Source organism: Netta rufina (assembly GCF_964035555.1).
Source record: "Netta rufina genome assembly, chromosome: 3".
Lineage (NCBI taxonomy): Eukaryota > Metazoa > Chordata > Aves > Anseriformes > Anatidae > Netta > Netta rufina.
In genome coordinates this window covers 62,045,293-62,071,750 of record NC_140125.1, presented here as the reverse complement: position 1 = coordinate 62,071,750, position 26,458 = coordinate 62,045,293, and the positions used below count along the sequence as shown (strand labels likewise).

At 40.7% G+C, this 26,458-nt stretch overlaps 1 protein-coding gene across 1 annotated transcript; it reads left to right on the top strand.

The window, feature by feature from the left end:
* Nucleotides 1–461: 461 nt before the first annotated feature.
* On the top strand, nucleotides 462–24,630 carry TBX18 (T-box transcription factor 18). The gene is made up of 8 exons (XM_084284005.1): nucleotides 462–965; nucleotides 1,270–1,456; nucleotides 3,019–3,120; nucleotides 6,131–6,302; nucleotides 13,050–13,217; nucleotides 14,416–14,480; nucleotides 18,377–18,471; nucleotides 20,988–24,630. Exons 1-8 carry the CDS (start codon nucleotides 698–700, stop codon nucleotides 21,710–21,712), a joined length of 1,782 nt encoding a protein of 593 aa, XP_084140131.1. The 5' UTR covers nucleotides 462–697; the 3' UTR covers nucleotides 21,713–24,630.
* Nucleotides 24,631–26,458: the final 1,828 nt, after the last annotated feature.

Genomic DNA, 26,458 nt, shown 5'->3' with positions numbered 1-26,458 from the left:
CACACTTTTCCCTCGCCTTTTCGGGGAGTCGAGGGGGGGCTCATGAACCTCCAGCGGGCCGCATCAGCCGGGACGGGGGGGGTAGCGGGGCTATTTCGGTCGGGCCGGCGGCCTCCCCCCCCGTCCGGGACGGGGCGGTGGGGCCCCCCCGGTCGTGTCGGGGCTGCGGGGGCCCCCCCGGTCGGGCGGCGCTGATTGGGCTGCGGGCGGCCGGGCCGGCGGAGCCCCCGCCCCGCGGCTCCGCCCGGCCCCCGCCGCCGCAGTGACACTAATGAGCGAGTTCTTCCCACCGGTCTCCTGCCTGGAAGTGCTGACAGATCAAGGCAACAAATTTCAATTACAAGCCCTAATTTGTGTCCGCAGAGCGTTTGTTACCCATGTCAGTCCCGTTCGGCCCATCAGACGGGGCAGAACGTGGAGGAGGAGGAGGAGGAGGAGGAGAAGGAGGAGGAGGAGGGGGAGAAAAAGAGCGCATCTGCAAAAAGGAATAGAGTTTTTTTCTTCCCCCCTCTTTAAAAAAAAAAAAAAAAAAGGAGAAAAAAAAAAAAAACTTGGCTGATAACTTGGATTTAAAAAGAAAGGCGAGGAAAAGCCCCAGCCCCTTGCCTGCGCGGTCGGGAGGACGGGAGGGCGGCCGGGCGCGGGTGCCGGTGCCGGTGCCGGCGGGCCTGGATGCGCGGGCTGTAGGGGGGCGGGCATGGCCGACAAGCGGCGGTCCTCGCCCGGCACCACCATGAGCCTGAAGGCTCACGCCTTCTCCGTGGAGGCTCTCATCGGCGCCGAGAAGCAGCAGCAGCAGCAGCAGCAGCAGCAGCAGCGGCAGCCCAAGCGGCGGAAGCTGGGCGGCGAGGACGAGGCGGCGGACGACGAAGGGGGCAGCGGCTGCTGCGCCAAGAGCTCCCCCGCCGCCGGCGGCAGGACCTGCGGCGACATGGAGCTGGGCTGCGCCGCCCGCGGGCCCGCCGGTGAGTGACCACCCCCGGCCCCGACCCCCGGCCCCGACCCCCGACCCCCGCGGGAGGCCGTCGGGTGCCGCCAGGCGGTGGAGCCACCTCCGGGGGGGCCCGTTTGCGACACGCTCGGGCCGGTGCCCGCGGCTCCGCGATGGGGATCCGCGCCCCGGGACGCGCCCACCGCCCGCAGCCCCGCCGTGGGTGCGCAGCCCGGCGCGGAAGGCCGCGGACAAGGCCGGGTGTCGGTGCCGGGCGGGCCCTGCCTCTCGTTCCCCCAACCCCTGGGGCTTCCTCCCCGTCTCTCCTCTCTCCGCAGGCGGCGGAGGCGAGGACGGCTTCCCGGCGGGGTCCCCGGCAGCCTCGCCCGGCGGTTCCCCGAAGGGCTCGAGGCCCGGCTCGCCGCTGCCCGCCCCGCAGGCGCCGCGGGTGGACCTGCAGGGAGCCGAGCTCTGGAAGCGCTTCCACGAGATCGGCACCGAGATGATCATCACCAAGGCCGGAAGGTAACGGGCACCCCGGGGCGCTGCGGGGACGGCCCCGCACCCCGCGGCCTCCCCCGGCCCCGCGACAGCCGCTGGAGGCGGCGGGCGCCGGCCGCCGCACGAAAACGGGCGAGAAAACGTCCGCCCCCCCCCCCCCCCAAAAAAAAAAAAATGAAAAAGAGAAAAATCTTTACACGCCGGGGAAATGGCGAGAGTTTCAGATGGGCATGTGGCCGTGTGGGGTTTCCTGTTCGTTAGGGTGAAGCCTGCGAGCGCCGCGTCCTTCTGAGGGGAAACTTTTCCCCCTTTGCCAGTGGATACAGATGGCAAAAACCTGGATAGTATAAAAGTATCTGAACTTATTAGAAATTACAAAAACATATTTTATTGAATCCATATGCTACCTTCTGCGTTTTCAGAGAGGCTTTATTAATGATTGAAACGCAGTCTTAAACAGCACAAAGCAACATTTGTCTTAGCAGGGTCCAGTCAGGGATTTTCTTTTTTGTCTTACAGGTGCACTGAAATAACAGTGCAAACTGGTTAACCACAGTCAGGTTTACCCTCCTGTGTTATTTTTTTTCAAGAATAAAAAGAGATAGGATTTTTCTTTCCAGTAACGACTTTCAATTGATTATTTTTTTTTAGAGGAGCAACAAATAGTGGATAAAGCGGCATGGCTTTCAGGTTTATAAACCACAGAAAAGTACCTTTCATTAGCTCGCAGTCAGCTCAATGTTATGATGTTTCTTTTTTGGCATCGAGAATGAACTTCCTTGATTAAAAGCCATGCCAAGCATACGGTGAAATAAGAAATGCATTTTTTATGTTAAAACCGCTGCATCAGTTAATTATTCCATTTTCTCCACAGAAGGACCTAAATTGTGAACGTATTTTTTAGAAATTACCTTGTACGTTCGTTTCTGCTTTCAATAAAGAAGTTTTACTATACCTTTCAAAGACAGAGTAACTCTTGCACTTCACCTTTAGTAAGTTGCAGACAGGAAGTCCGTCTCAATAAAGACCATATTGTTTGGTTATAGCATGGCACATTGGGTTTTATAACTGCATCCTTGCAGTGTTATAATTGTATCACCATGGATTCAACTTTGTAATTTGCTGATATACAAATGATACACCATTTGCCGCTGTCAGTTCAAGCAACTGGCAATTTACATTTCCGTAAGCATTGCTGTTCCTGGACGGAGATGGTTTTTGCACATCTCCAGAAATAAATTTCTAGTTAATATTTCTAACGGGCTCTAAAAGTGTGTACTGCTGAAGTAGAGTCTCAAAACAAAATGATTTACTGTCTAACAAGAAAGCTGAAATGATGTGGTAATGGTTGCACTCCCAAAGCGTATCCCAAAACATACGAAGCATTGTTCAAGTAAATGCACTTTAAAAATCTGTTTTGACATATCGAATGGACCATTTCATGGCTATGTAACTGTAATCGTCAAAAAGGACTCTGTAGACTAAAAGGAAGAACGAGAAAAATCCCACGAACTGGTTACTTTTCCTAAACAACCATTCCCAAGTCTGTTTCATATTAAAAATGACCTCTCTCTTTCCATGTTCAGGCGGATGTTTCCCGCAATGAGAGTGAAGATCTCAGGTTTAGACCCACATCAGCAGTATTACATTGCTATGGATATTGTGCCAGTGGACAACAAAAGATACAGGTATGGTGGCTTTATGGCAAAAAACACATCTTGCAAGCTGTAGGGATCTCAGCTATTGGAAGAAAATATTAACAGCATGTAAATTAGCAGAAGGTAGTGTTTAACCCTCCGTCTGATTCCTATTTTCATCCTGGTACATTAAAACAAACAAACAAACAACAACAATAACAACAAAAAATACTATGCCAAGGTGCCAAGTATGCAAAAATAACTGCAGTGGTGTCAAAGCTCTTTATACCTTTGGCTTATGTTTTATGTGTGCTGTGGGCAACCACTAGGTCTTCTGCTTTCGCTGTCTGCAGTTCTAGTACAGTCAGAGAAACATTATCATACATTATTTCTCATCATATCAGTGGGAATTAGTTCCTGTTAACAAATAAATACGTAATTAAACATTTTTTTTTCTAGGGTTACATAACTTTAACATTAACAAATAACATTATATCATTAATATCTGATTTAATGACATTAGAATGTAGTGCACATAAGCTTTCTTGGTCGTCCTTCAAATTGATTCTTTCATTTGCTTCAATAGCTGTTTATCACTGAGATACTTGGTTGCTTAGATTCGCAAAGGGTAATGTTTCTAATTACTGTTTTTTAAACAATCAGTGGCATTATTGTCTGAGGAATAATGTGAGGAACAAAAGTAGCTGTTCTTCCAAAATTTGAGAACAGGAATTTTGTGCTTAAACTCTTACTATTGCAAGGGTAGTTTTATTTCTAGTGAGCTAGTTCCACTTTGTTGAAACCACTGGTCCCGTAGAAATGATAGTAGCATTGGGCCCACAGTAGTTATTCCTATGAGTTCTAGAAGTTTTGTATTCATGCTTTACAGACGTGATCCTGTTCTTTGTAGTAGCCAGGAGCAGCCTTGCCAAGTAGTTCAGTGGAGGCAGGAATGGGTCCTTACCCATTGCTGTTTTGATTGTTTCAACCCTATACTTAGTATAATTTACGGAAAACCGCTGCAGATTTAATTGTGGAAGTAGGAATATTTCAGACTAAGACTAAAAGGTTGGTTCTTCAGGAATGTTTCCTTATTTCCTAAACAAACACTGCCCTGTGTTTTTTTGCATGTCCTTACCTCATTGACTGTAATTTTGTCCTTTTCTCATGCGGTATGTAAGCAGTTTCTTATGAACATTTTTGATTTTGTATTTTGCAACAAGGTGTCTGTAAAAATGCTGAGCGTGTCCAGTGCATATACCTATGGAAGGCTTTTCTGATTGTACCATAGGGGGAAAAAGGCTTTTTTTTTTTTTTTTTTTTTTAAACAGAGAAGTGCAGCTGAAATGATTTTTTTTTTCTCTGTTGTTTTTCTTCATGTTGCAAGTGTACTTTCACTTAGCAATCTAAGCATATCATTCCTAGAAGGTCTGAGCAGTTTCTTAACTCACAAGAAGAGCAAAGTAAATATTCCAGACTGAACAAAAATGTTAATATTAAAAACAGTGTCAGCAAGCATGAGTTGTTTAATATGCAATTTATTTAAAATAAATATTTTCATGCTGATCCGCACTGTCTGCCCAATGAGATGCATGGTCCCCAGATAAGTCACTTAACAAAAGTAGTATGACGGGCAGCATTTTTGTAATTGGCAAACTTAAATTTCTATAATCATATTTTAGTACCACACCTTTAATCATCCTATTAGATGTTCATGTTTCACTTGATTCCCCTTTTCATCGTTTGCTATGCAATCTCCACGTAAATTTATTGCTGACTTACTTTAACTCCTACTGTTCATGTGGCTTTGCAAAATGATTGCCTTGCTGATTTTTATGTTTGAAAGATGCAATAGCAGTCATATATTGAGCCTAGTCACTAGCTGTCATAGCAGACAGCAAAACTAAACAGAAATGAAGAAAATTGCATGTAGATCTAGATTTCTAACAAATTTGGATCCCACTGTAAATATTTGGAATCTTAAAGTGTGGTTCAAAATATTTTATTTTTATGGCATTATTTACTTTTGCAGGAAAAGCATGTATTGAGTATAAAACAACAAATATAAAATAAATGAAAAATGTTAAAATGGTTGACTGTGTGGATTAGGGTTGAGAACTTCTCTCTGCAGAGGATTCGGGAAAGGGTATTGCCACTGTTCTAGATCTTAGTTTTCCAGCTTGATATGAATTGTATGAAGGGATTCGTGTATTGGGTCACTTGGTTTTAGTTTCTTGTTATGTTGTTTGTCTTTTTTTTTGCTAAGGAACTGAATTGTACAAACACATGATTTGATATTATTTCCTGTTTTTATTAGAAAATACAGCTCATTTACAGGAATTTTACTGTACTCGGAAAAAAATACCTTGACATTTTTATTTAGTCCTTTTTAAACTGCTCTGTGAAGTATCTGCCTTCAAAATAAGTTTTCTACTGAAGAAGGCACTACTTTTGTAAGAAAATGATTTTTTCAGCATTGGCCTATCAAATGAAATATAAACTGTGTTTTTTTTTAAATTTTTAAGCCTTTCTGCAGTGCTATTCAGGAAAAATAATAGTCTTGCAGAAATAGCTAGAACTTAATTTGACATAGCTTCATTATTTTTCCCTATCATAATGTTCTTTCCTTTCAGTAGCTTTATTTATAGACTCTTATATTACAGTCAACATGTTAAATCTTCCATATATGGAATTACTACTTGATTTGATAAATGAGGGACCAGATTCTGCTCTGTTTGCTGATGCTTTTTCAGAGTGGAGCTGTAGCGGTCAATGAATTGACACCAGCTTGAAGTGTAGCATGGAGTCTAATGTACATACTGTTACTGATTTTAGGAAGACTAAGGTTGGATGAAAGCATGAGTTTTAAACTTATGCACAAACTACCTTTGTGCAAACCAAGACTGTGTTTTGAAACTTAAATTGTAACATTTATTGTCCTTTCATGCTGGTCAATTGATGGGTTCTTGCTATATATATGGTCCCTAGTAGGTTAACCCTTAACAGGTCTGATCAATTATTTCAGGTTTTGTGGTTACAGACATTTGTTTTTTTCTTACAGGTATGTTTATCATAGTTCCAAATGGATGGTGGCTGGTAATGCTGACTCCCCGGTACCACCTCGTGTTTATATTCACCCCGATTCACCCGCTTCTGGGGAAACGTGGATGAGACAAGTGATCAGCTTCGACAAACTGAAGCTCACCAATAATGAGCTTGACGATCAAGGGCATGTGAGTACTCAGTCTTCTACCGTATTATATGTAGGCACATTGCTCAGCTCTGAAAGACTCTGACATACAGCTTCAGGGTGCCAGAAATAGGCTTGACTTTTGAAAGCTGTTTTGGAACTTTACCGTCCAGATCTAAAATCTGCTTACTTTCTGCTCTGACAATTAACTGCTTATTAGAGCCTGCTGTTTTACTCCCCCCTCAAAGATAGAACTCCTTCTGCAAAGTAAGACTTTACAAGGCTAAATTGCCTAATATGAAGGGGCAGAATTGCTCTCATGTTTTCCCACCAAGCGTGTTACTCGCAACTTGTGCTCTGATCAAAAAGTACATTTAAATTCACAAGTGGCTAGGAGAAATATTAATAGTGTGTAATAGCTTCATGTGAATAAAAATGCACTTAACTATTTGTTTAACCTAAACATTTGTGTGAAATCCCATGAGGTGTTAATAATTGCAGTCAAAAACGAACAACATGGGAGCTGGGTTCGCTCCGATAATGATTTATTGCATACCTTATGAAGCAAGACCCTTTCACAGCTGAGGCTCATTACTTCTGAAAAAACTGGCGAAGACGTATGCAGTATGAGTGTTCTGTTTGCAAGTTCTAAATTGTTTAGTTATGACATTATCTAATGTGACAAAATGTGTTATGTTAATATTTCCTTTTCTCTTCAAAACTGTTGAAACATGACAGATGTAAGCCAGTATCTTTCTAGCAATCCTTAAAATAGTTTTAGTTGACACCTTAGGAAAAAAAAATAAAAAATGAGAATTGTTTTTTAGCCCAAGTGGAGTCTTTAATTTTGAGAAATCCAGTAATAAATGGCAAATGTTGGCTTCCTTTCAAAAGGAACATTGAATTCCAAATGGTAGAGTTTTAAGATGTAAGGGGCAAGTTTTGAGACAGGATGTGGATTCCATTGTCCTAAGCATAGCCCAGTTTATTAAGCGGGATACTTTCTCCTTCATGGACAGGATTGAAAGAAAACGTACCTGGCACAAAGTGCAAAGATACTACATGCATCTTTCAAAATAGTTGTAGCTCTGTGACATTAAGCCAGGTATTTTCTGAACACGTATTCCAAGTATAAGTATGACTCTTTTTTTCCCTATTTGCATTTGCAAAGGAGATTAACTTGAGACTGTGGTCAAATTGCGCAGGAGTTAAAACTTTTATAGTACAGACATAGGAATACAAGAGATGGGCTGGACTGAGCAAGCAAATGCGTCGTAAGGATGAAAAATCTCCCTTTCTTATAATACTATTCATAATTTTGCTATGCTCTTCCTTAAAAAGCTCATGTGGGTATTTACATCTTTTGAGTGAGTAGTGCTTTTGTTTAGGATTGTAAAAGAGACGTGGTAAGTTGTTTATTTCCAGAATTACATTTATGGGGTCTTATTTGGCATTGTTTGTTTGACCGAGTACTAGCACAGGTAGCCCCCTTAGTTTCCTCAGTATCTGCATATTTGAGACTCTTTTTGAATGGGAGTTGCTTTCTCGGAGTCCAGAGTATAATGTAACAGTTTACAAAGCTTACAAACAAGCAGATGCGAATGGGTAGAACATCACTTCTCCGATGGAGAGCAGGCTGGTTACTTTCTGTACTTGGTGGTTTGTGAGGGGCAATGTGTGGATGCAGTGGTCCACCCGTGCACTTGCAGTCACAAACTGCTTTGTGATAAAATCTCTGATACGTAGAGAATTGCATTACTGCGTTTTTCCATCCCAGTTCTTAGCTTTGTTTTTATTCAGAACCAAAACCTGTGTAGTGTACGCAGCACACCATTATTCATAACATGGGGGGATATAAATTTTCTGGTCTTTAGTTAAGTGTTTTGATTTGGAAACACGTGAAGCAAAGCTCTAGTACAGCGATTTGAGACACATTGAACTGATTCAGAGCTACGGCAGAGCCCCTCCTCCCCAAAATGGAAATTTAAGTATTAAAATAAAAGGACAAAAGAAGGATGACTGTAAAATAATTTCATATTTCTCAAATCTGGGAAATTGCAAACATGTCATTCATAATTACCAGAAAAGGCAAAAGCAGAAAGCAGAAAAGTGTCTTTTCCAATGGGTACATTTTTTCTTTTAAAGCTATGGTAGTGTGGAATGCTGTATTGAAAAAGCTATGTAGCCTCTGAATGCCTCCAGCAATAATGGAAAACGAATAATCATATTTTGTGATGAATATAAAAAACAATTGTTTCTCATAAGCAGGAAGGAACCATTTTTCTCAAGAGGGTACCAAGGGAGGGATGGTGGATTAGAAGAGCCAGAGGTCAAGGTCATACTGTCCCTGGAATATTTGTTTTTACATCAAGTGTTCTGACTCTCCCACCCCTGTAGTGGGAGAAGGGATGTATTTTAGGCTATTAGAAAGCATTTTTTCATCCTCGTTTTCATCCTCTGCTTAGGCAGAATGGCTCAGAGAATCCTCTGTGGGGTCTCTGCACTCTGCCTTCCTTCTTCCAGTGATTGAAACAGCACCGGGGTTTAGCTGTTCTTTGGGTACACTTTCTGTGCTGCCTGGTTCCGGGACTTTATTTCTTGTTGAAATCATTCCTTTGTTCTTTCTATCCTCCTCAGAGGTGTCAGTTATTGCAGAGTGTTTGTGTTAAAATTGTAGGGCTCAGTTTTGATCTTGCGGACGCAAATTTCCATTGAGGTAGGGAGTTCGCATGCGATCAACCCAGAGCCCTTTTACCAGAGTATTAACTCTTGGAGCTGCTGACAGAAGTGACTCACGGGAACGGGAATGGGGACTCTATTTGCAAACAGACACTAAGGTAGTATTTCTGTGTAGTATTTATACTGCGGTTGTAACTAACAGCAGCCAGCTCCTCTTGCGTTGCGCTGGCCCTGTGGTAAATGGCAGCGCTGGCCCGGGATTAGCTTCTTGTTCAAGGGATCGGCCATCTCTGAGACAACTTGTTTTGCTGCTCAAATGCTTCTGGACTTATTGCTGCCTGCTGCTATTTTCATCAGTGTTTTGGGTGGGAGTTGGTGACGACGTAATTTTATAGTGCTGTTCCGTGGAGGGGTTTTGAAGTACATCTGCACGTAGGACACTCTATGATACTTGCGTTCCTGTGCAGGCTGAGGAGATCAAGCAAAATTTGTAAGGATATGTTTTCCTTCTGTATTTTTGATCTCAGAAGGGAGTCATAGAATGAATTCTCTGCTTTGGAAAGATTGTGTGCCCAGATGGATATTAAGGCTCGACGACACCATTAGAGCCTTTACTGTGGCATTTTTTTGTCATACATCTGAGTTATGGTACAGAAAAGTGAATCTGTGTTTTGCAATAGACACTGAGAAGTGTGTGGTTTGGGTGCTCTTTGTCTCATGTGTCAATGCCACTCACCTCCAGTCTTTGGAATAATTATTACATTGTAAAATCAGTCTCTCACTCTGGTGAGAGTTGGTTGGTTTTTCGGTTTTTCTATTTTGATGCGGTTTTATATCTGCATTTCGACAGAGGGCAAAAGTCAGTATTTTTGATGCTGTTCTCTGTGCTTTTCAATTAAGTATGTATTTGATGAAGAAGAACATCTAACTCTTAGTGAAAATGAGGCCGTTAGTATGTTAATTGTTCCATGGTAGTTTGTTGTTTTTTTTTTCCTTCCCCAATTTGAAAGTGGGGTGAGGCTGGAGGCAGAGGCGGGCTCTTGCTCTGCCCAGACTTGGCTTCAAGCAGTAAGCTCTGCTTACAGTCAGTGGGTAGTAACATCTTCTTGTCACAATGAAAAGCTGGAAAACATCAGCATTTGCACTTGCAGTTTCTGTCTTTGTGAAAAGAGAATTCATGTTCCTTGGCTCCACACATTTCTCTGACTGCAGAAAGCCTGACTGTGTGGGCTTTGCTTGATACAGAAAGATTTTTGGAGGCAACAGCAGTGAGGTGAGGACAATGCCACCATGCCAGAGGAGAACTGGGCTCACTGGTGCTGGTGCTGACAGTATCATGGCAGTATCTAAGGTCTCATCATGGCAGCATCTTTCAAAACAACCATTTCAGAGGTAATTCTGGCCAGAAAGAGCTTTGTGCATTTGTAGGTGCGGTGGCCTTGACTCCACACTGCCTCCGTCTCACCCCAGCCTGCTTCTGCCTTCGTGCTGCAGGGCTGTTGCCTCATCCTCCCTGCCCAGGTAGATCACGTCTTGGGAGCTGCCGTGGTGACAGTGTCACAACAGTGAGGACTTTACATTTAGGGAGATGTATTCCCCTGGGAAGTGACGGTGCAGTGTTGGTAGGCGCCATCCCTCTCAGCTCTGACCAGAACCACTGTGCTATTTGTCCTCACACGGTGGAGGGCTCGGGTATGGTACCTTGATACATGTGAGAAAGAGTGGCTGCTTTGTAACCTTACAGTAGTGAAGCTAACGTCTGAGGTTGATGATTTTGCTAGGAAAATATTAGGACACGTCTGAAGACAGCTCACTTACTTAGGAAGACTGTCTAACCCAGCACGGGGGCAAAATGTGGCTGTGCCGCCTCCGGAGCAACTTGGGGAAGAATCTGGGACTTCGCTGTGAGCAGGGCTCCCCTGCTGTCTTTGAGCTCGTCCCAGGAGGGATGGAACTGTGCTCGGGGTCTTTCCGCGCAGCTGGGCAGGGTGGTGGAGGGACACTCACAGCGCAGATCCGGGAAGCTGCTCCCCTCCCTGCCCTGCCCGAGGCCCCAGCGCTGCTGCAAGCTTTCAGAGTGGGCGTCGCATCTGCTTCTCCTTTTACTCTCCTTCTACATGGTGTTGCTCTCTAATTCAATAGGACTTGACAATTAGGTATAATTTATTTAGAGTTGAAAATCCTGGTAATTAACAAAGATTCCCATCATACAAGGCACGGTACAAAATGAAGAACAATTTTATTTCTTTTTTCCCTGCTGTGGATCATTAATGGGCTAACAGTATATCAGTACAGGAAATTTCAGTACAGCATAGAGCCAAGCCAGGTTGCTTTTACGAGATGACAAGGATCAGTTTAGCCACATTACCAACCCAGATGAGGAGTGGGAAGTGTTTTTTCTGTGCTGCTGGGACTTCACTTGTTCTGATACGTGAACAAGGTTGTTCACAGCTGCCTAGGTTATCATTGCATACATAGGCAAGTCTACCGTGTGAGCAAGCAGTCATATGCACCACAAAGCTGATGGGTTACAGTAAGCAGAATGGGAGCAGAGTGTGGTGTGCTCAGTTGTACACAGGCAGATGACAAGGCACAGAATAACGATGGGCTTGAACAGGGGAACAGGGCTCTCCTTGATGATTTTTTTTTCCTGTTGCATCAGTATCTCCCCTAGTATCACTGGGTGTTCACAGGAAAACAGGGTCAGGAATGTGCTGTCCTCTCTATATTTTCATTTTGTAGATCTTTGCCAACAGAGGACTGAAAGGATTGTTATAAAGGAGAATATACATTTGTATGATAAAAATATTGCTTATGCAAGATTCTGAAAACTGGGAAAAGGTCTCATATGAGAACATCCATAGGGCACTCCCTGAGCAAATTAATTGGAGCCTGTGATGTCATTGTCAAAACCTTACTTACAGGCTAATAAAAACCCTGATTATCCAGAAACTTGGCTTATCCAAAATGGGGTCATGTCATCTGGCCAGGACCAAGTGTAATAAACTAGCCAAATGCTAGTTTAGCCAAATGAATGTAATGTCTTCTGTGTCATTTGGATGAATGAACTTCCATGGTATCTGGCATTCAGGCATAAGGGCTCTGTCAAGTGCCTGAGCACATACACATTTTGAGGCTACTCAAGGAGCAGGAAATTAAAAACCTTCACCTGAATTTTGATTAGGGGTTCCACAGGCCAATAGCCATAGGGCTATTTATTTATCAAGTTACTAATTTCTTAGGCCTTCCAAAAATAAGAATTGAGCTTCATTTTTTTTTTTTATTCTTCTTTTTTTTTTTTTTTCCTTGAAATCTTCTATTTTCATAGTGGTTAGCTGAAGTGGCATAGAGTAAAATAAAGGAAAAATTGCTTATGTTAAATTTCCTCTAAAATTTGGGAGCAATACCAAGAATTATTTTTATGTTTAGCTTTATACACTATGAGTTCATATTGTTCTTGTTTATCCTTTATTATGAATTGTGTGTTTTATGCTGGGAGGGATTTGTGTATTGATATTCATTGTCTGTAAATGTATTACAAACCTAGGCTTAGTAACATTTCAAGCTTTTGTCTTTTGGTGTTGTTTTACTCCAAGTATCTGCTGTTTCAGAGTATAAAAGTCTCAGATCACGTTCAAAACAAAATACATTTTCCAGCCTTCTGGATATCAAGAAGAAAAATGCTTCAAGCATATCCTGAAGGCTCCAAAAACAAAAGGCAAATGCTGCTGTTGTTAATTGTGTTAGATCAAATCCAGGCTCAAGTGGAAAAAAAAAAAAAAAAAAAAAAAAAAAAAAGGTGACAAAACTTTCCTAATTCCGGTGGGACCAGAACTTCACTCCTTTTTTCTTTTTTTTTTTTTTTTTTGAGCCCATCCCATAATTTTGGGGTTCCTGAGTCATAATTTCTAAATGCTTAGGGTTGGCAATAACATAAATGCACAGACTACTGTAATAACAACCTTCAGAGGTTAAAACAAACGTTTGATTTCCAGTAAGTGGAGTGGCAAACACATGCCATAAGCTGTGGTTTCAAAAAGCCATTAGTCCTGGAACAACAGGGTGTCCGTTCTAATAAATGTTATCTTTTTCCTTTCTTTTGATTGCACAGATTATCCTTCACTCTATGCATAAATACCAGCCTCGTGTCCATGTCATCCGAAAAGACTGTGGAGATGATCTGTCCCCCGTCAAGCCTATCCCTTCAGGAGAAGGGGTCAAAGCATTCTCCTTTCCAGAGACAGTATTCACTACTGTCACAGCATACCAAAATCAACAGGTAACTCGGGCTTTCTGCTTAGCATTTTGCAGGCTTTTCAGAGAAGTGCGAGACAGGAAAAAACAATATATGTTGGTTATACCACCAGGCAGCATTACCTAAACCCCTTTAATACTACAAGTAGCTTTCACTAGTAGTATTGCAGCAGCGCCCAGAGGCTATAGCTGAGACTTCAGGCCATGTGGACTAGGTGCTGCCTGTAAAAAGTAATTTTTGTAATGAAGATCTCACTAAGTTGACAACATAGTTAATAATGTCTTAATTATAAATGCAACATTGAAGAAGAAGGCAAAGAGGAATTTGTTTTTTAAAGGTGTTTTTGTACCTGTACATGTAGATAAGTGATCAGATAGAATTTGCAAAGCACTTTTGGGCCTGACCCCAGTAATTTCAAAACTCTGTCTGAAAAATGTGCCCCAATCCCTTAAAAGAAAAGCTAAGGTCTGAAGAAAGTAGCTGTAATTTTTATTAATTGGATTCAGCATATATTATTAACTGAAATTTATCCGCACAGACTCAACATTTGCCTCTTATCACCACTTGTTGAAGTATTCATATACAGAGTAACACCATATTTAGTGTTGGACATTTTATTAATTCCATATAAGCAACTGTAGCTATATTTTGGGAGATTATAAATGCCTTGTTATCTTTACAGAGAGAACCGTGTCAGTAATGTCAAGAGACCCAACTAAATAATGAGATACAATTACTTCATGCCTACTGTTTTTATTTAAATGAATTACAAGTATTTTATTTTTTTCCTTTTTTTTTTTTTTTTTTAGAGAGAGGATAATAGCTTAGCGATAATCTCTCTTTTCACTCTTTTCACATTTCCTTCTTGGCCCATACAGAAATAAAATTTAATTTAAATTTTATTGCGATTAGGCCATGTACTCTCTTAGGTGAAGAATGACATTTTCCAGAAGATTTTACTCAAGAATTCCAACCTGCCAGTTAGTAGCATTAAATACCTATTAGCTTCTCAGGGGATTTGCAAAAATAATGGTCAGAAGACTGGGCCTTGTTTTGCAGTGTTTCAAGAGAGCTTTCTTAAACCATGCAAATAGTAAGACATTTCTACTTTAAATGAATGGAGCTAGAATATTCAACTGACAGCTTCATTCTGTCAGGAGAGTCGTTTTTTGTATTTCTTAGATAAATTTGTAGATACTAATTTCTTTAATCATCTTCACAGATAACTCGCCTGAAGATTGACAGGAATCCATTTGCCAAAGGGTTTAGAGATTCAGGACGCAACAGGTAGGTGCTGGGAAGGAGATGGGCTTGTTGTTGCTGACAGAATCAGTTTGTGAAGGCTAGTAGTGGATATTCTTCATACAGAGGGGAATAGCTGTATTTACAGACAAATTAGTCTGAGGACTCAGACTCCCTGAGGGAGCACTTAGGCTTCCCAGTAACATTCTCAGTGGTGGCTTCCTGTTCCTACTCCTCTGACCCTTGGAGAGAAAGAACTGGTTGGCACGTGGCTTGACTCATGTGCTCGAGTTTCCTCTGGAAACTGCAGTATACTGTGAAGGCTGAAAATTGAATTAATGCATCCTGAGGACTCAGATTTTTGAGAGAGTGACCAGAGTGTGCTCCAGAACGGGGAGCCAAGGAGGCTGTGTCACCATTTTGCTGGGGGCAGTGTTGGGCATCGCAGTGGGAGTGTAAGTAATGATACTGACCTGGGCACGGGAGTTTTCAAAAGCCAGCAGGCAAGGTTGGAAGGGAGCACAGCTGGCCAAAAGGAGTGGCTGCTCCTGAAGACTTCCTCCTGGCTAGAGACACAAATTGCAGATAGCACTATCCAGCCATAAGCTCAGACTCCCCTGAATTTAGTGGCATTTAGTATGGATGAGTGGCTCATTGTTTTCTCTTAAAGGGGGAGAAACTAATTCTGCTCATGCAGTAACCTTATGGTTATTACATTTGTGTAGGTGGAAGACCTGTGTTCAAATGTCTCTTTCACTTAGAGTTTTAAATACACTTCCTAAGTGAATGCTTTTCCTAGTAGGCTATAGATGACCTTGAAACAGGCCAGGTTTCCACCTCTTCTGTTGCAGTTGGACTGATTAATTGCTTGTTCTTTCTTGATCCACGATTCTTTCAAAATAGCAATAGGGAATCTGAGTAGTGCGAAGTGGAGACTTGGGTCTGGTCCCTGCTGCCAGTACAAATGCGGTATCTTATCCAAAGACTGTTCAATGCAAAATACTTAAGCCTGTTATGAATTGCATGTTAAACCATTTCAGCTAAAAAAAGAAGCATTTAATTGTGGTGCATAGTATACATCAGTTCCAGTGACCACTTTGCGTTTGCTGTCTACAGCTGCTATATTTATGACTTCATCTTCCAGAGAAGGGAGCAGACTGTGTACCGGGAGGAATGTTCAGAGAGTATCTTTTGTTAGCTGCTTTAGTGAGTTTTTCTTTTAGCACAGGCTACAGCATTAAAAAATGTTTTATGCTTCCACCTGAGTTAACTAAAGGTTGAGACTGGCCAATAAAAAAAAAAAGAGTATTTTTTAGAAGATGAACATGGGGTGGGGTTATAAAAATTTACAGGAGCACACTGCAAGTGTCTTTTCAGTTTACACTTTGTATTTGCTGCTTTCTAAGGTTTTTGTGTTCTAGAAAAAACCAACTGGCATTACTCTGTCCTGAAGCCTGGAAGGGATGTCCCATGCAGTGGCATAAATAGACTTTTGTCCTGTTTTGTAGCATTCTATACTGCAAATAAATGAACAGTAACTTCCAGATAACTACAGCAACCAAAGAAGCAAAACAAGCTGTGTGTACTCGAGCAAGAAAAAAAATGCTGAACATGCCATATTTGACAGCTTTCCATAGGCAATGCTATGCACGCTTATTGTAGAGCTATAAAATAAATGTTAAGGAGGCTTAATAAATGCGAAGGAGTCTTCTAAGAAGTATGCAAACCTAACTCCTCTGAAATTTCTGATTAAGTTAGGTCAGAATTTCATGCGTGATGCTGTATGAAACAAGAGAAAATACCCTTGAAAATAAACTGGAAAGGATCATTCTGAAAGGAGTCTTGAACTGGATTTACTCCTGATATAGTCTGAATACGATGTAGGTGCTGTGAGTGTGTTGCATCTGCAACTGTGCAAATCCAGTTATAGTTACTGGGGCTATCCAGAGAGGTTTTTGGTTTGGCTGCTAGGAATCGGTTTGGTTCAGGAATTAAAACAAACAAACAAACAAACAAACAAAAAACACCAGCCACATAAGATTTGAATTGAAAACAGTTATAGTTTACAGAAATGGATTATGAGGCCAGTTTTGTAGAAAGTGCTTGTGTATAATTGTATAAATGTTTCAGAATTGGCTTTAGATAAGGTCCAAAAGCTTTTACTGTCATATATGCACCCATTACAGAAGTAACTCTTGCATACTCTCGTCTGTTGCAAATAGACATTTGTTTACTGATCTCAGTATTGCTGTTTTCTTCCATAGGATCTGTGGCACCAAATAAGTAGGCTTGGGAATGCAGCTGAGATTTATAATTGTTGAGGAAAACAGTAGTTTACTCAGCTGATTATTAATTCACTCTGTTGCTGGACATTGAAATTAAATGTTAAGATTTTGTTATCTTCGTTGTTCTGGCTGTTATTACCTAGGCATTTTAGTCTGCAACAAGTGTGAAAAATGCTGTTCACAATTCCATCAAACTTTTCAAAGTAGCTTTAATTATTGTGGCTATCTTATTCTGCACTGCTGCATGCAATAATTCAGTTTAATTAAAAATATTCCCTTTCAGGTCATTCCCTTTGAGCCCCAAAGGCTATTTTACAGAAATCAGTAGCTTCACCTTTTAAAAGCATTCCCTGTACATTTGCAAAGTGCAACAGAATTTATGTGCTGAGAATAGTTTCATTCTTCAGCTAGGCCTTAGGTTTGACCCTATAAAAACTTTTACTCAGGAAAGGACCAGAATTTCTCTCTTTAAATACTTCAGGAAAAACATAACTGTTTTGTTAAATAAACTTGGCCATTTGATAGCATAAATTAGGGTGGTGATAAAATGTGGAAATTGTTCGAAGGCATCTTGTATAAATTATCACCTTGGCTACACTCCTCCAGGAGGTGGCTTTTATCTCTACTTTAACTAGAAATGAAAATTCACCATTACTGAAGAAAATGAAGGCTATCTTTTTAGTCCAGGTTCAGCTAATAAATACTTTATAACTATTTCCTGAAGTACATTTGTGATCCTCCTGGAAATGCAACGTGGAAGAAGCAGTATCAGAAGAACATGTTGGTAGCTTCAAATTGGTCTATTTGCATAATTCCAGTTTGCAGAGTGTTGCTGCTCAAAGGCAAGCACTTGTATTTGGTTTGTGCCTGATGTTGACACTTAACAGGCCTTTGGGGCTCAGCAGCCAAAAATAATAGCAAAATTATACCTCTGAGCTGCATTATTTATAAAATTCTGTCAGAAAGCAAATGAGCCTTTACCTTCAGGAAATAGAGATTCTTTTAAATATTATCTTCCAAAATTGTTTAGCCAGATATTTCTGTTTTGTCATGACATTGTTGAAAGAAAATGATTGAAGATTTTCAGTTTCTAAAGGCATTTTGTCCAGCACATAATGTCTGAAACATAACATTATATTTTCACGTTTTAGTAGCAAAAGAGCTGTACACCCATGCCTTGCTCATGTTGTGAGCACAATTTTCCAACTCATCAACAAAGTCTGGAAGTCCAGTTTCAATAACAGCTGTCAGCTGATCACCTTTGTTCTAGTCAGAAATAGGAGATCATCTTCCTGGCAATTAGAGCACTTGCTCTTATAGAAATGTCATAGTAGGAAATTATTTAACATCATAACATTTAACGGCCACCCAAAAAACAAACAAACAAACAAACAAAAAACCAACCAACATCCCCCAAAATAAAACTGAAAAATAAAAGCAGACTTGTAGAAGAAAGGAACTCTGCATGCTATCAGCCAAGTGACTGCACATCACAGAATCTCATGAGTTAGCATGTAAGACTCTTCCAAAAAACCAAAATGAACTTCAAAATAATCCTGAAATGTTAATAATTTTTACATGTTTCTGAGGTATTCAGATAAATGTGACAAAATACAGCTTTCTATCATAATGCAATGATGTTTTTGTTCTAAATAGGATGGGACTGGAAGCTCTGGTAGAGTCTTACGCCTTCTGGAGACCTTCACTAAGGACACTTACGTTTGAAGATATACCTGGGATACCCAAACAAGGTAACAGTCTTTGTGGTTTTTCAAAACAAAAATGCATGAAGATAAAGCTTTATGCCCATCATTCCTTACAAAAATCTAGGTAAGTGTCTCACCTGCAGAAAATGCGACCAACCAACTGCAGGCCATCACCTCTCATCAGCATTAGTCTAAGTTAGAAAACAAGTGCTAACTTAAGGACTGTGGCAGCAAAAATGTTAGGTCATAAAGATAAATCAGATCACACGTGGAGGAAGATGACATTTAAGGACAGAATAACCTTTTAATGAGTGTTATGGTCTGGCTAGCTACACAAGGCAGAGTTATTATTAGCGAATTCTGTTGTACACATCCAAACTCAAATGCAGGAATTGCGTTGCATTTAAGAAAAAAAACAAAAAACAAAACAAAAACAAAACAACAACAACAACAACAACAACAACAAAAAAAAAAAAAAACGAAAGAAGAGGTGTTATTTATGTATTGTATAAACAGTTTCAAGCTTAAGTTTGCTTCCTCCTTGGAAAGCTTTCTTGATTCTTAAAGACCAGTTCAGTGAAAGTATCTACAAACTTTATATGTATTCTAGAGCTTGAAAAAATGGATCTCCTCTCTGTTCTTTCTCCTGTTCCCCAGTTCATAACCTCTTGGCTTTCACTTTCCCTGCCATAAAAGTAGTGCTGTGTGAGAGGGGGATATTTAAATGGCCTGTGAGGATATTTAAATGGCCCCCTGAGAGAGGGGACTTTCCATACTCTTTTCTAAGTTCCTTTCTTTCCAGAGCATCACTGTGCGTATAGAAAACTTCTCAGACTTTTCACAACTAAATCAGATATCTTGCTCTTGAGTCTTAACATTTCCTGCTATCAAATTTAAAAACATCCTATCAGCTTTCTTGGTAATATATTCCAGAGTCGTTAAGCACCTTCAGAACAAAAATTCAGAAAATACAGAAACACACAGAAGTCACTTTTCTTAACTTCTCCTTAGCCCACTCCTTTGGAAATCTTAAGCATGAGAGTTTGATGTGGGCAGTTAAAAAGGAGGTTTTTTTGCCAAGTCACAGATGTTTAGGATAAACGTAGGCAAACTTTTGAGCAGAGGGTGGAGCTGGGGGGCTGGTCCTTTTACAAACACCTAGAATGAGGTGGTAGCACCAGCCTTTGTCAGACTTCATAAGACTGAAAGGCAGCTAACTGTGGAGTTAACCTGTCTAGGAGACAGACCAGCTATATCACCCTGTTTGTACATAGCAGCACTGTTTGAGAGTAGGGGAATTGTTGTTGCTTGAGGTTAAGGAGCTTGTTGAAGTTATTGCTGATGTTTGGAGAGTGGGAACGAGGATCTGTGCACACCTTTAACCTCATGTGCCTTGGCGTATAGAGATTTAGAGTTTAGGCAAAGAGACTTGGTGAAAAACCCCCATTAGAAGTCTGTCCTGATTTTTAAAATTGCCCATCTCAGATAGTGGAGGTGTTGAAACGGAAATCCTAGGATCTGTGGAATTTGGAGGCATCTCATAGTGCTTTGTGCCTGTAACCTGTTAGTAGAACAACAAGCTGGAGTCAGAGTTCACTGATAACTTATTTTTCTTTTTACTAGTTCACCTGTCATGAAAATTTGTGAGCTTACTGACAGTATGTATCTCTGTGTCATCAAGCTCTTTAACTATTAATGCGATTCACAAACAGGAGAGACTTCCTTGCTAAGTGACTTTGGCCTGGAAAGCAGTGAAAGACCCAAATCCATTTTTCTAAGCTCATTTTCCCAGGAGATATAATTTCTAAGAAAAAGAAGCTTTTTGTGCAGCTGGGAAACATTCAGTCCTCAGAAAAGGCTTCACCTGTAGTTAACAGTTCATTTTTAGGAACACTCAGCACTGGTATTTGTGAGGTTAAAAGTTCTGATACCAGTAAATGAACAGTTCATCCACAGTTTTCTGCAAACCTAAACACCCACCTTCACATTCAAGAAATGAAACAGCTCAGTACACACTTCTCAGCCTACACCTTTCCTAAGTTGTTTTATCTATGAGAGCCTCTATCATTTGAGATGAGGAACTGGTTCCTTAGCTGGCGCTCTGGCTGTGACAGTTGGGCACAGAGGGAAGCATATGTCACACAGAGCAAGGGCTGAAACCCACTCCAGAGCATAGCAACAACAGAGACAACACAAAATTCATAACTTTGAAGAAGGCTTCCTGTGGTGTGGTACTTGAATGGCTACACCTTGGCTGCCAGAATTTTCTTCCAGTGACAAACAAAGAGTAGTTAACCTTTTGAACAGGAGCTGTAAGGTTGGATATATGAAGTGATGGTCACAGAAGCATAGGTTGTGTTCAGTTCTTGGATAGGTCTTTTCTTTAAAAATATGCATGTACCATCCACACACACCTTCACATGTACATAACAATATTTTTGAATTATTTTGTGCCAAGTGTTTCACATCAAGGGTTATTTTAAAAGACAAATGTCTTGATCTGTCATCTAAGAAATGAACCTTTCCCAACATGTTTCTTACACTGTCATATTCTCTTCCAGGAAATGCAGGTTCCTCTACTTTACTCCAGGGATCTGGCAGTGGAGTGCCATCTACCCACCCTCACCTTTTGCCGGGTTCCCCTTGCTCATCTCCAGCCTTCCATCTCAGTCCCAACACTAGCCAGCTCTGTAGCCTTGCTCCAGCTGACTACACAGCTTGTGCCCGCTCAGGCTTGACCCTGAACCGATACAGCACTTCTTTGGCTGAAACCTACAACAGGCTCACAAACCAAACCAGTGAGACGTTTGCTCCCCCAAGGACTCCCTCCTATGTCGGTGTGTCGAGTAGCACAACTGTGAATATGTCAATGAGTGGCAATGATGGGGATGCATTCAGCTGCCCACAAACTGGCTTATCCATGCAGATTTCAGGGATGTCTCCACAGCTCCAGTACATCATGCCATCCCCATCCAGCAATGCCTTTACCACTAATCAAACCCACCAAGGCTCCTACAACACGTTTAGACTGCACAGTCCATGTGCGCTGTACGGATATAACTTTTCCACATCCCCTAAACTGGCTGCCAGTCCTGAGAAAATTGTTTCTTCCCAAGGAAGTTTCTTGGGGTCCTCGCCAAGTGGAACCATGACGGATCGGCAGATGTTGCCCCCTGTGGAAGGAGTGCACTTACTTAGCAGTGGGGGGCAGCAGAATTTCTTTGACTCTAGGACCCTAGGAAGCTTAACACTCTCGTCTTCTCAAGTGTCTGCACATATGGTTTGATGAAGCCTTTAAGTAAAAGTACAGTATGTTTGGTGTCTACAATGTATTTCTTCTGGAATATGAAAGGACACTCAATGTAGCTTGTAAAGTGTGTGTATATATAATATGAGAGGAAGTTTCACTGAATTTTTGACTTGTTTGCGGCCAGATTATTCTCCTATTTTGAGTTACACGGAGTTTGTTGCAGCGCAGACTGCTTTAGTTTTCTGGTATAATACACTTAGTTGTATAACACGTTGGGACATATGCAACAAATTAAGTAAGACTTCCTCCCCTCTCCCCCTCCTCTTTTCTAACCCCTTTAAAGAACGAAATGACACTTAGTGTATTAAACAACACAAACAAGCCCACTTACATTTCGTATAGTACTAGTGAGTTTCTTTAAAACATTCATACGATGGTAAGCTGATGCACCAAAGGCATTTTGCAAGCTTCTTCTCTGTTATAAGGGATATGAAGGGTATTTGGACTTTCAAGTGTTAAGCATCAAGCATCCAGCCTAAAATAGAAGTTTAGCTAATGGATTATTTACAAAGTAAACGGAAAGATTAGTTTGCCTTCTCATGATACACTGTTTTTAGCTTATCAACAGCACGGCATTCTTACTAGGATTTTTTTTCAGCATTAGTCTAGATTTATGATTAGGTATTTGGAGACATATAATGCATATTCAAATTGTGGCAATATGAGTGATTTAAAACAACAGCAGAAGAAGTGGTGTTCCTTGGTTTAGAATGAACCTTGGGGTGCTACATTTTTGTCAAAGGAAGGGCTTGATGCATTTTTTTTCCTCCATAAATATTGCCTATAAGACATTTACTGGACAGTAGGATATTCTAATGTATCTTTCTTGTTGTATTTTTACTTTTTTAAAGGCAAATGCAGGTTTGATTTAGAAAAAAAAAAAAGTGCGCAGAATGAGAAATTCCATTATTGGTTTTACCCTTTTGTGTGTTTTGTGATTTTTTTTTTAATAAGAGCAAAAAGTCTTCCATCCTCAGTGTCTCATAAATAAATTGCCTGTAGCCATTAGACAAACAACCCAGTTTGCCCACAAATATTGCTGGAAGCAGAACTTTGTCATAGTTGCCTCCCTGTAACATGGTCAAATTGGGACTAGGATTACAATAGGCAAAATTCCTTTAATAGTTTACTTTGAATGCTACCGCATGACACCTACAGCCTATTTCCCTCCCTCCAGGGAGCCATCTGTCTTCCTTTCTTGTTGCTTTCTGTCATGAGGCTACTACCGCTCTGTTTCTTAAACAGTCTTTGCCGGGGAATTTGAGTAGTTTATTTCCTTCCAATATCTGGTTTTAACTGGTGTTTGCAAGAACACAGATCAAAACCTGCTCCTGACCAAGCCTTTCTGGAGTGACAAGGACACAAGGAGATATTTGTCCTAGGGAAACTTCTGCCCTCATCTGCACCTGTACTGCCCTGGTGTGTGCCGGTGGTTCTGCTGCAAGAGCTGCCTTCCAGATGCGTGCCTGTTGAAGCTGAAACAAGGAGGGTATGGAAGAGATTTTAATGCTTAGGAGGATGGGTTCAATGTTTCCCTAAACCTCATCTATACTGTGCAGTTGATGTAAAGGCATTTTAAAGCGGGTACAAATGTAACTGAAAATGCTTTCCTTATTGACATTGAAGGAGAATAAGGCCCTCAGACTTAACATATTTCTCTGTTAGATTTTTCAGTGAAAGTGTATTGTTAAACTTTGCAAGAGTTCCAACGTCTTTCCTGGAAAACTGGGTTTATCCATTACCACTTCAAGAAATACTCAATGTAGCTGATGTTTCTTCAGTGGATTAGAGATAATATATACAGAAGCAGCCCTCTCTCTGTCTCTTACTATTATTTGGGAATAGGAGGGAGACCACAAAAGCCTTAAAGCTCGTGGCTGGAGAAGGCTTTATTTCTATTAGTTATATATATGTTTATGTTAAAGAAGACACTTAGAATGTTCTCATTAGAGCTGGAAAGACAAGAGGGTGAGGCTGCAATTAAAGAGACGTGGGTTTGCTTATTTGCTGTTGTAAACTTCCCAAGTGACCTTGGGCAATTCACTCAGCCTTTCTGTGTCTATTTTTTTTTCTTCTGTAAATTGTGCTACTAACAATTCTTTGCCTCATAGGAAATGCTGGCAGTACATTGAACATGAAGATGTTCTTTACGTCTGATGTACTGTGTGCCATACATTCAGGACGAATGGCTAGGTAGTGTTCATGTGTGAGGATAACAAAGAGCATTCATGTACTTTGGGTCTGCTGCTCGTTTTGGCATTGCAGTGTTCTTTGAGGCAGACCTGACAGCAAAGACTTGCAAAGCTAAAAAAAAACTGTTCAAAAAACTCCCAGTAATACTTTGTGAAATGGTTCTAAGATGTGTAGATGATGGGAAATTTTTCAATTATGTACGTTGTCATAGCTCTATTGGTTTAAATTAACAAGGCAGTTGTGTATTGTAATTCATGTTCCAGCCAAAACTTTGAAGTGTTGCAGTTGGACAAAGTGTTAAATGGGAGGAATGGTACAATTAATCTGTACATGAAAAAGGATAAGCAAGATAATTATCCATGTCATCTGAAGGGCTGTGACTGGGTAGAAATGTGGAAGAGCTAAGTCATGCATGTTCCTGCAAGGGGAAAAATAGATTGTGCATGCATGTATATGGAGGTGCTCCTGGCAAGAGTATGTACTTTGTCACCTGGTATTTTTTTAGAACTGGTCTCTTAGTTTTCCTCAAATGATTGCTATCATATAACCACACAATATTGTTTGAAACGTTTGTTCCTTAAAATTTGAATCGTATTGTAAATACTTACTGATGTGTCATTGTGAAATGACTAGCTTTTTATCAACATAGTAAATGCTACATATGCATTATATCTATAATTATATATCTGTATTTTACAAAAATGCCACAGAAAATATATTAAAGTGTGTATCTAAACACTTTTTACTATATTTGCAAAATTAAGGGGCTTGGGCCTTTTTTTTCCTCTACAACTTTAGCAAAAACAAGGTAACTCTAAGGTAAGCTCTGAAACTGAAAGACAATTCAATAAGCTACAAATACCCAACAAGTCTACAATTCTTGTATGTTTCAGTTTAACTGCATGCCATTGAACCTCTCTGTCATTTGTATGCAGAGGTTGTGACAGATGGTGGGCAAGAAGAGATGCTGAGGCTGATAGCAGAGCTGTGAGGTTTGGGAAGAAGGGAGTAAGCAGCTTGCTGTGCTAATTTTTCACAACCCAGCTCATCCCAGCTGCCAAGACAAGTTCAGCTGCTCCTTATCAGCCAGGTCTGGGAAGTTAACTCTTCCACGTGACCAGGTGCTTGCATGAGAGCTTGATGCCCTTCAAATCTTCTCTCCGTGCTTGTACTAAGACAGAGTTTATGACCTATAATCAGCTGGGTATGCTGTGCCTCTATTCAGCAATGAGCAGCATTTCTCCCCACAGAAATACTCTTAACCATAGTGGCCTTATTTCCCATTGTACTGCAATAAATGATTCCATGTGACATAGGGCACAGAGCCTGAAAATATGATTGCTTTAGAATACTAGGGTTTCGTAGTCACTTAACACCAGCATTGTTACAAATGACCAGAATTAGGGCAAGAGAAGTAGGCATGAAAATGCTTGATCATAAATATCACGCCTCTGGAGAGAATGAAAACTTCTGTTTGTAATAAGAGGAGCCTTTTTTGGAGTGGTACAATCAGACACTGAGAAATCTCATTTCTGCTTGAGCAGAGGGCAACAGGACAAAATCACATTGTTGGCAGTAATGTGAGCAAATCTGTACTGTGAGCAGTTCAGCATAGGGGATAGTTCAAAGGTTCTATGGGTGTATTTTTCATGTAAGGGTAATAGATCTAATTAGACTGTATAGAAATGTGTATAAAGGCTGTAAAGTAGCTACCTCTAGAAGAGATTTATGTAATATGAAATTACTATTGCACTCTTCTGAATATGCTGTCAAACTCTCATAGCCTTATTATTTATGTTTACTCTGAAATTCAAGTTTTAATGTCAATGACTGCAATTATCATAAAGGAATAATAGTCTTTATGGGCTGCCTTTTCACTTCAGCTGAAAAAAAAATACATTAACTTGTCAGCTGAGCTCTTCAACTTAATGTGATCCTCAGATACAATAGTTCTTGTATTTAGCACAAAGGTGTTACAGTCAGTTTAATATATGCAAAACTACAGTCAAATTCATGTTCTGTCTCATTTTCCACAGTATTCCTCATTTACCAGTTATTTCAAAATACTGATGGGCCAAGATGGCACACGGTTTCAATAGGTGAGGACATGCCTAGGAAATAACATTTCTAGAGGATTGAACTTGCCTTAAATGTTTTTATCAATGTTGTTTTGTTCATGGACTTAAAAAGTGCTTGTTAACAAAAAAAGAGAAGAAATCCTATGCAGTCTCCAATTACTTTTGCATAACAGTATCAAATTTTCCATAAAACTAACTCAGATACTTTGGTATCCTACAACCCAGACAGAGCAGTTCCAGCAAATGAGAAGATGAATCTTCTGGACATAATTGGAGAAAGATAGGGACCTAAATAAGTGATAGTTTCTATTCATTGTTGATATCAAACCTGCATCCTCTTCATCTGAAATGGTTAAAACTACAGCTTTGTACAGAAAATTTCTAAATCTGTTCCTTGCCAAACACAGCCTGCTGGTTGAAAGCCTGTCCCTTCTTCAAGTATTGTCACCAT

Bases quoted from the DNA above. Each gene is read 5' to 3' on its own strand.
- TBX18 (XM_084284005.1), top strand. From the start codon at position 698: ATGGCCGACAAGCGGCGGTCCTCGCCCGGCACCACCATGAGCCTGAAG. The intron at 3,121-6,130 runs GTATGGTGGCTT...TTTTTCTTACAG, and splicing joins GTGGACAACAAAAGATACAG to GTATGTTTATCATAGTTCCA. The intron at 14,481-18,376 runs GTAGGTGCTGGG...TGTTCTAAATAG, and splicing joins AGAGATTCAGGACGCAACAG to GATGGGACTGGAAGCTCTGG.